Source organism: Babylonia areolata, chromosome 9, assembly GCF_041734735.1.
Source record: "Babylonia areolata isolate BAREFJ2019XMU chromosome 9, ASM4173473v1, whole genome shotgun sequence".
Classification (NCBI taxonomy): domain Eukaryota; kingdom Metazoa; phylum Mollusca; class Gastropoda; order Neogastropoda; family Buccinidae; genus Babylonia; species Babylonia areolata.
This window is the reverse complement of record NC_134884.1, coordinates 48,088,852-48,098,851: the sequence shown is the minus strand read 5'-3', so window position 1 is coordinate 48,098,851 and position 10,000 is coordinate 48,088,852. Positions and strand designations below refer to the sequence as shown.

General features: G+C 44.8%; 1 protein-coding gene across 1 annotated transcript in view; it reads right to left on the bottom strand.

The window, feature by feature from the left end:
* Nucleotides 1–4: 4 nt before the first annotated feature.
* The window catches only part of LOC143285901 (uncharacterized), a 10,650-nt gene continuing 654 nt past the window's right edge, over nucleotides 5–10,000 (bottom strand). Inside the window, exons 2-5 of the mRNA XM_076593350.1 lie at nucleotides 6,024–6,095; nucleotides 5,316–5,420; nucleotides 4,586–4,724; nucleotides 5–208 (exon numbers count right to left, since the gene is read on the bottom strand). Coding sequence (XP_076449465.1) covers nucleotides 150–208; nucleotides 4,586–4,724; nucleotides 5,316–5,420; nucleotides 6,024–6,095 — 375 coding nt within the window. The 3' untranslated portion in view covers nucleotides 5–149. The remainder of the gene's footprint in view (nucleotides 209–4,585; nucleotides 4,725–5,315; nucleotides 5,421–6,023; nucleotides 6,096–10,000) is intronic.

Below are 10,000 nucleotides of genomic sequence, written 5' to 3'. Positions count from 1 at the left end.
GGAAACAAACCTGAGGGAAACATAGATCTGGGGGAGAAACATAGACCTGTGGGAGGGGGGGAACATAGACCTGAGGGAAAACAGACCAAGGGGAAACAGACGTGTGTGAACACACACCAAGGGGAACAGTGTCAAGACATGTGATGACGTCACTTTCCGATTTCAGCTTGATTCAGGCCCTGACACTGCTTGATGTAGTTGGAGCCGACTGAAAACACACACACACACACACACACACACACACAGAGGGGCATACACACACACACACACACACACACACACAAGCATTGGTTTGTTTCATCAGTGTTTCGAGTAAAGCGCCTGGTGGAATTTGCCTCTTGTACAGAGACAGAGATAGATATACAGATATATATATATAGATAGATAGATAGATAGATAGATAGATAGATAGATAAATAGATAGATAGATATAGTGCAGGAAAGCAACAACATGAAAACACAAACTATGGGGAAAAAACCCAAAAGAAATGAAAATGTTTGATGAATATTGCTTTATCATGTGATGTTGTAGCCTGTGTGTTTCAATTGTTTGTCATTCGTGTGTGTGTGTGTGTGTGTGTGTGTGTGTGTGTGTGTGTGTGTCTGAACATTTGTTTCATCATTCTAGTTTTAATCTGTGTGTGTAATGCGGGGTGTTTCTTCAGGGAAATACTTAGCAGGAACTTTTATTTTATTTTATTATATATATGTGTGTATATGTATGTATGTGTGTGCATGTATATAAATGTATGTATATATATATATATATATATATATATATATATATATATATATATATATATATATATATATATATATATATATATATATATATATATATATGTAATGTCGCAGTAGTTTGCATTATTCGATTGTTGATCTGTGTTCGTGTGTGTATTGTGCCTGTAGGTGCGTGTATGTGTGTTTGTCACTGAGTGAGTGCGTGAGTAATGTGTTTGGGTATGCGGCTTGTGTTCGTTGGTGCATGTGTGAGTGCGTGCGCGCGCGCGCGCGTGTGTGCGTGTATGTGTGTGTGTGTGCGCACGCTGTGTGTTTTGTGTGTTTGTATGTATGTATGTATGTATGTGCCTACGTATATATGCATGCGTATACGTGCTTGTGTTCAATTGTCTTTTTTTTCTTTTTCTTTTTTAAATACCTGTTGCATTTCTTGATTTAATCAACTGACATGACCTATTTTAATTTTTCTCTCTCGCCTATATTTCAAATTATTTGCATATGTTTGTGTGGGGATGTTTGAGTGAATGTTTTTAGTGCTTTTGTAAAGCGCATACAGCTTCACGAATATGCGCTATAGCAAGAAGTCTTAATAAATAAAATAAAATAAAATGATTGAAATATTCACGAACAATATTCGACTTTGACATCAAAATGGAGCTTTGATATATGCAGCGCTAGGTACTTCTTTTAGCATTCTGACGTCATCGGCAGTTACGTTTTTCTCGGTATTGTAAAAATCTTCTCTGTATGGTCATGCAGCATATTGTTGGAAAGCTAGAAACATTGTGTGTCTACGTTTTCATGGTGAAAAGTTTATAAGTAGTCATATGGTAAAGAAATAGTGCAAAAACCTTAATGCATTTGGCATGCTCTTCTGCCATATAACTTTACCGTTTTAAACAAATCCACTCGTCCGATATGGGTTAAAAAAATGTTTGTATTACTCTTTTTTTTTTGTCACAACAGATTTCTCTGTGTGAAATTCAGGCTGCTCTCCCCAGGGAGAGCGCGTCGCTATACTGACAGCTCCACCCTTTTTTCTTTTCTTTTTTTTTTCTTTTTTGCATTTTTATCTGCCTGCAGTTTAATTTGTTTTCCTATCGAAGTGGATTTATCTACAGAATTTTGCCAGGGACAACCCTTTTGCTGCCGTGGGTTCTTTTACGTGCGCTAAATGCATGCTGCACACGGAACCTCGGTTTATCGTCTCATCCGAATGACTAGCGTCCAGACCACCACAAGGTCTAGTGGAGGGGGAGAAACTACTGGCGACTGCCGCTGTGATTGGAACCAGTGCGCTCAGATTCTCTCGCTTCCTAGGCGGACGCGTTACCTCTAGACCAACACTCCACTTTATAGAGTAAAATACCTTGTGAACGGCACCCCATCCCCACCACTTCCCTTGTTTGGGTTCCAACTGTTCATAGGGTAAAATGCCTTGTAAACGTTCCTCCCCTCACTTTCCCAATTTGGGTTAAAAACTGTTCATAGGGTAAAATGCCTTGTAAACGTTCCTCCCCCAACTTTCCCAATTTGGGTTAAAAACTGTTCATAGGGTAAAATACCTTGGAAACGTTCCTCCCCCAACTTTCCCAATTTGGGTTAAAAACTGTTCATAGGGTAAAATGCCTTGTAAACGTTCCTCCCCCAACTTTCCCAATTCGGGGTTAAAAACTGTTTATAGGGTAAAATACCTTGTAAACGCCCCTCCCCCCACTTTCCCAATTTGGGTTAAAAACTGTTCATAGGGTAAAATACCTTGTAAACGCCCCTCCCCTCACTTTCCCAATTTGGGTTAAAAACTGTTCATAGGGTAAAATACCTTGTAAACGCCCCTCCCCCCACTTTCCCAATTTGGGTTCAAACTGTTCATAGGGTAAAATACCTTGTAAACGTTCCTCCCCCCACTTTCCCAATTTGGGGTTAAAAACTGTTCATAGGGTAAAATACCTTGTAAACGCCCCTCCCCTCACTTTCCCAATTTGGGTTAAAAACTGTTCATAGGGTAAAATACCTTGTAAACGCCCCTCCCCCCACTTTCCCAATTTGGGTTCAAACTGTTCATAGGGTAAAATACCTTGTAAACGCCCCCTCCCCTCACTTTCCCAATTTTTGGGTGAAAAACTGTTTATAGGGTAAAAATACCTTGTAAACGCCCCTCCCCTCACTTTCCCAATTTGGGTTAAAAACTGTTCATAGGGTAAAATACCTTGTAAACGCCCCCCCCCCCCCCCCCCCCACTTTCCCAATTTGGGTTCTAACTGTTTATAGGGTAAAAATACCTTGTAAACGTTCCCCCCCCCCACTTTCCCAATTTGGGGTTAAAGACTGTTCATAGGGTAAAATACCTTGTAAACGCCCCTCTCCTCACTTTCCCAATTTTTGGGTTAAAAACTGTTCATAGGGTAAAATACCTTGTAAACGCCCCTCCCCCCACTTTCCAATTTTGGTTCAAACTGTTCATAGGGTAAAATACCTTGTAAACGCCCCTCCCCTCACTTTCCCAATTTTTGGGTTAAAAACTGTTCATAGGGTAAAATACCTTGTAAACGCCCCTCCCCCCACTTTCCCAATTTTTGGGTTAAAAACTGTTCATAGGGTAAAATACCTTGTAAACGCCCCTCCTCCCACTTTCCCAATTTGGGTTAAAAACTGTTCATAGGGTAAAATGCCTTGTAAACGCCCCTCCCCTCACTTTCCCAATTTGGGTTAAAAACTGTTCATAGGGTAAAATACCTTGTAAACGCCCCCCCCCCCCCCCCCCCCCCCCCCACTTTCCCAATTTGGGTTCTAACTGTTTATAGGGTAAAAAATACCTTGTAAACGTTCCCCCCCCCCCACTTTCCCAATTTGGGGTTAAAGACTGTTCATAGGGTAAAATACCTTGTAAACGCCCCTCCCCTCACTTTCCCAATTTGGGTTAAAAACTGTTCATAGGGTAAAATACCTTGTAAACGCCCCTCCCCCCACTTTCCCAATTTTTGGGTTAAAAACTGTTCATAGGGTAAAATACCTTGTAAACGCCCCTCCCCCCACTTTCCCAATTTTGGTTCAAACTGTTTATAGGGTAAAAATACCTTGTAAACGTTCCTCCCCCCACTTTCCCAATTTGGGGTTAAAGACTGTTCACAGGGTAAAATACCTTGTAAAACGCCCCTCCCCTCACTTTCCCAATTTGGGTTCAAACTGTTCATAGGGTAAAATACCTTGTAAACGCCCCTCCCCCCACTTTCCCCAATTTTTGGGTTAAAAACTGTTCATAGGGTAAAATACCTTGTAAACGCCCCTCCCCTCACTTTCCCAATTTGGGGTTAAAGACTGTTCACAGGGTAAAATACCTTGTAAACGCCCCTCCCCTCACTTTCCCAATTTGGGTTCAAACTGTTCATAGGGTAAAATACCTTGTAAACGCCCCTCCCCCCCACTTTCCCAATTTGGGGTTAAAAACTGTTCATAGGGTAAAATACCTTGTAAACGCCCCTCCCCCCACTTTCCCAATTTGGGTTAAAAACTGTTCATAGGGTAAAATACCTTGTAAACGCCCCTCCCCTCACTTTCCCAATTTGGGTTCAAACTGTTCATAGGGTAAAATACCTTGTAAACGCCCATCCCTGACATTGAAAACGAAAATAAAGAAGGAATTAGCAGGAACTGGTAATACTCAGCCGGTGTTCTGTTCTCAACGCCATCCCAGGCAGTGCTGTATGGTGGAACTTCAACGAGGGAGGCAAGAGGCAAGTAAAGTACCCAGAAAACGCCCACTCCCGAACATCGGGTGAACTTATGGGCAAAGTGGGAGCGAACGCTTACATGGTAGTTCGAACACATGACGTGGAAAACTTACAAATATTGTTCATCTCGAATATGTGTTTTCCCGTGCACCGGTAATCGGCAAGGAGGTCGTTATACTTCCGCCTCATTTCCTCCAGCGATGTCACCAGGATGTTGGGATCTTCCTCCATGATCCTGTCATATACCTCCATCTGTCCGCCACGGACCATCCCCCGGGAAGTGAGTCGTGAGGCGTGGCAACATTTATCATCATCATGACAACAACAACAACAACAACAATACTACTACTACTACTACTACTACTACTAATAAAAATACGATGCATTAATGGCAGTAGTAGTAGTAGTAGTAGTAGTAGTAGTAGTAGTAGTAGTAGTAGTAGTAGTAACAACAACAATATTAATAATAATAATAATACAATACATTAATGACAGTAGTAGTAGCAGTAGTAGTAACAACAACAACAACAACAACAACAACAATAATAATAATAATAATAATAATAATAATGATGACGACAAAACAGAGCAGAATTAAATGGTGGCTGATGGCACAATTCTGATTCAAACATTCTGAGTTGGTTTGAGAGACAAGGCATTTACTAATTCGGGGTAGAAGTAATCGGCACTCCCCAGGGAGAGGGCATGGCTACAGTACAACACCACCCTTTTTTCTGCCTGTAAATGTTTTTCTTTTCCTACCAAAGCGGATTTCTTTACATAATTGTGCCGGGGATAACCCGTTTGTTGCCGTGGGTTCTTTTACGTGCGCTATAAGCTCACCTCCAGGAAGTTACGATGGCAGGTTTCGAAAAATCTCTTCGTGGAGTCATCCACTTTGGAGAAATAACAGCTGTCCGTTTCGACATTGACAGCCAGAAACAGCCCCTTGGAGTAATAAAGAAAGGAAAAAACACATTATGAGAAGATGGGAAAAAAACACATTATGAGAAGATGAAAAAAACATCACGAGAAGCACGCAGGCTCACCGAAACACGCCGTCCAGTCCGCAGGAATGCATTCCTCCACCACCACCCTGCCCACACACACACATCCACCCCCAACCCCCCTCGCCTCCCTTCCACCGTTCCAGAGAGAGAGAGAGAAAGAGTGACAGACAGAGAGATCGAGAAGGGGAGAGACAAAGGGACAAGACAAGACAAGACAAGACAAGACAAAATTCTTCATTTTCGAGGATAATAGATAAGCACTGGCGGGCATGTTTTTTTTTCTTTACATCATTTCCCCGCCCTGAAACAGGGTTTACGCTACACAATGCTACATAAATGTTTATATAAAAAACAACAACAAAGATTATTAAATCACAGCATGCACTACACAATACTTCATAAAGTCAGACACATGCGCTACACAATATTACAGAAGAGACAGATATGTAGAGACAGAGAGAGACAGGGGCACAGAGAGAGAGACAGAGACAGAGAGAGACAGGGCACAGAGAGACAGAGACACAGACAGAGAGTGACTCACGTGCTCCGCGTGGTAAATAAATTCCACGCCGTACATCCAGTCGTCGAAATCAGCCAGACATCCTGAAACCCCCTGCACACCAATGGACTGTTCTCAGTTCAACAAGGAGGAAGGTGGCAGAATGGTTACGACGTCCATCTGCCAATGCAGTGTCCGTGAGGCTGTGTGTTCGAATCCCGCTCTCGCCCTTTCTCCCAAGTTTGACTGAAAAATCGAACTGAGCGCCTAGTCATTTGGATGAGACGATAAACCGAGGTCCCGTGTGGAGCACGCACCTGGCGCACTGAAAAAACAACAACAAAACATGGCAACAAGGGTGTCGTCCTCTGGCAAAATTCAGTAGAAGAAATCCACTCTGATAGGTACACATATACATGCAGACACTCCAGGACTGACTAAGCGCGTTGGGTTCTGCTGCTGGTCAGGCATCTGCCTAGCAGATGTAGTGCAGCATATATGGATTTGTCCGAACGCAGTGATGCCTCCTTGAGAAACTGAATCTGAAACTGAAACTGAACACAGCGTGCTCCACGGTCTGCCCACAGTGTGATAAGTGGGTTGGCCTAGCCGAGGCCGTGTGTACTGGACTGCATTACCATAAACATCCAACAGAATTTCGATTGAGTGTATTAATCATTAATGGCATCAACATTAGGATTTTCTCTCTCTCTCACTCTCACTCTCTAGAATGGTGGAGGGAGGGGGATGGGGGGGTGGGGGTGGGGGTGGGGGCGTTTTGGTGAGCCTGTGTGCTTGAGTGGATGAGTATGCGTACGTGCATGCGCTTATTTCAAGTTTTTTTCACTGTTAAGTGATTGTGTGTGCGCGTGGGGGTTGGGGGTGGGATGGGTGGCGGTAGGAAGTGATGGGATGACAAAACACAAAAGCTTGGACTAATTCAGAGTAAAGTTTTAGTGTTAACTTTCTAAAACATTCCTGTAACAAGATTAAGCATGCTCATTATAACAAACACATAATCAATCAAACATAAATACCAACTGGATATACATGTGTGAGTATGTGTGTGTGTGTGTGTGTGTGTGTGTGTGTGTGTGTGTGTGTGTGTGTGTGTGTGTGTGTGTGTGTGTGTGTGTGTGTGTGTGTGTGTGTGTGTGTGTCTGTGTGTGTGTGTGTGTGTGTGTGTGTGTGTGTGTGTACTCTGTGTGTGTGTGTGTGTGTGTGTGTCTGTGTCTGTGTGTGTGTTTGTGTGTGTGTGTGTGTGTGTGTGTGTGTGTGTGTGTGTGTGTGTGTGTGTGTGTGTGTGTGTGTGTGTGTGTGTGTGTCTGTGTGTGTGTGTGTGTGTGTGTGTGTGTGCTGCGACCTTGCTGGTACGATGACGAAAGGGAAAGGACCGCTTTGGGAGAACAAGGTGCAGGAGAAACGTGTGGCTACCGTGTACCCCGCCCTCCACTGTGACCACCCCAACTGCATACCCCGACTTCTTCCCTCCACCCCGCTGTCTCTCCTTCATCATCCCCCCCCCTCCTCCCCCACCTGCCACCCTCCTCCCTCCACCCCGCTGTCTCTCCTTCATCATCCCCCCCCCCTCCACCCCGCTGTCTCTCCTTCATCATCCCCCCCCCCCTCCACCCCGCTGTCTCTCCTTCATCACCCCCCCCTCCACCCCGCTGTCTCTCCTTCATCATCCCCCCTCCCTCTACCCCGCTATCTCTCCTTCATCATCCCCCCCCTCCACCCACCACCTGCCACCCTCCCCCCTCCACCCCGCTATCTCTCCTTCATCATCCCCCCCCTCCACCCACCACCTGCCACCCTCCTCCCTCTACCCCGCTATCTCTCCTTCATCATCCCCCCCCCTCCACCCCGCTATCTCTCCTTCATCATCCCCCCCCCCTCCACCCACCACCTGCCACCCTGTTCCCTCCACCCCGCTGTCTCTCCTTCATCATCCCCCCCCCTCCACCCACCACCTGCCACCCTGTTCCCTCTACCCCGCTATCTCTCCTTCATCATCCCCCCCCCTCCACCCACCACCTGCCACCCTGTTCCCTCCACCCCGCTGTCTCTCCTTCATCATCCCCCCCCCTCCACCCACCACCTGCCACCCTCCTCCCTCTACCCCGCTATCTCTCCTTCATCATCCCCCCCCCTCCACCCACCACCTGCCACCCTGTTCCCTCCACCCCGCTATCTCTCCTTCATCATCCCCCCCCCTCCACCCACCACCTGCCACCCTCCTCCCTCTACCCCGCTGTCTCTCCTTCATCATGCCCCCCCCTCCACCCCCCACCTGTCACCCTCCTCCCTCCACCTTACTTCCTCGTCTTTTATTCTGTCTGCACCAGATCGGTTCAAAGTTAGAGGGAGGCGCAGTCTATCAGGCATTGAGGCATTGTTCACAGGTGATCAGGGTTCCAGAGGCCCCGTTTCGGCATGGTGGTGTGTCCTTGGGAAAGGAGCTTCATTCCGATTTTCCTCACTCCATCCAGGAGTGAGTGACTTCAGTTGGGGAAAGAAAACGGTACATTCAATCCCCCACCTCCTCATCCTTCTCCCCCCCCCAAAAAAAAAAAAAAAAAAAAAAATATTACACTGAGCAGTTTCGATATCTGAACGATTTTCTTTTTTTGTTTGTTTGTTTATCAATAAACCGATTAGTGAAAGAACTGAACGTTCGAAGCAGGGCACAATTCCCATCCGACAATGTCCTCAATCCCATGGCATGAAGTTTTGAATCCTATGTGTGTAGATTCTTTCATTATAAAAAAAGCATGTGCATATATTTGTATATGTATCTATGTATCTATCTGTCTATCTATTTATATGTGTGTGTGTTGGGGGGCAGGGGGGGGGTATATACTGGACAGTGTTACACCTACCTTTTGACCATTAACCGAAATATGAACGTTCTGTCATGATTGAAATATGATACACAATTATAAACGTCATCATTTTGCACTGGTTTCTGGGTGAACAATTAATTAACAAATCTGACTGACAAGCTGTGTACATTGGTTGGGGCGGGTACAGCATTTCGTTTTGAATGAAGAGAGAGAGAGAGAGAGAGAGAGAGAGAGAGAGAGAGAGAGAGAGAGAGGGAGGGAGGGAGAGAGAGTTCTTGTCACTTTACACTTCATACCTGTAATTTGTATTGTCTATATTGCAAGACAGCCCTCGGGAGAAGGTAGAATATCTTTTTAAGCTCATTGTTGGAAACACAGACACACAGCCACACACACACAGACACACAGCCACACACACACAGACACACAGCCACACACACACACACACACACACACACACACACACACACACACACCTTGAGATTAACTATCATTTGAGTAAGAGAGAGAGAGAGAAAGAGAGAGAGAATGAATGAATGAATGAATGAATGAATGAATGAATGAATGAATCTTTATTTTCCAACGGTGAAGATATTAGCACTTTGGCCGACTTACACATCTGCCGTTGTTCTAAGAGACACACAAACATGTACGTATATAAATGTAGTTATACTGAATACTTAATACATGTATAATGTACGAGTATAACACAGCGTCAAACTGAGAGACACAACATCGCTCACATCTGTACGGAACGGAAGCGAGTAACACACACACGCACACACGCGCACACACACACACACACAAACACACACACACACACACACACACACACACACACACACACACACAGAAAGAGAGAGAGAGAGGAAATCGAAATAATCACAAACAACAAAGGGCTGTAGAAATACAGACATGCCATTCACACACACTCAAACACATACACCTGTACATAATCATATTACTTGCATCCATTAAAAAAAACATATAAATATACGTGGATGTGGTGTACACACACACACACACACACACACACACACACACACACACACACACAAAGAGAGAGAGAGAGAGAGAGAGAGAGAGAGAGAGAGAGAGAGAGAGAGAGAGAGAGAGAGAGAGAGAGAGAGAGAGAGTCAATTCTATTCAGTTTTTCACTTTACAACAGATGTG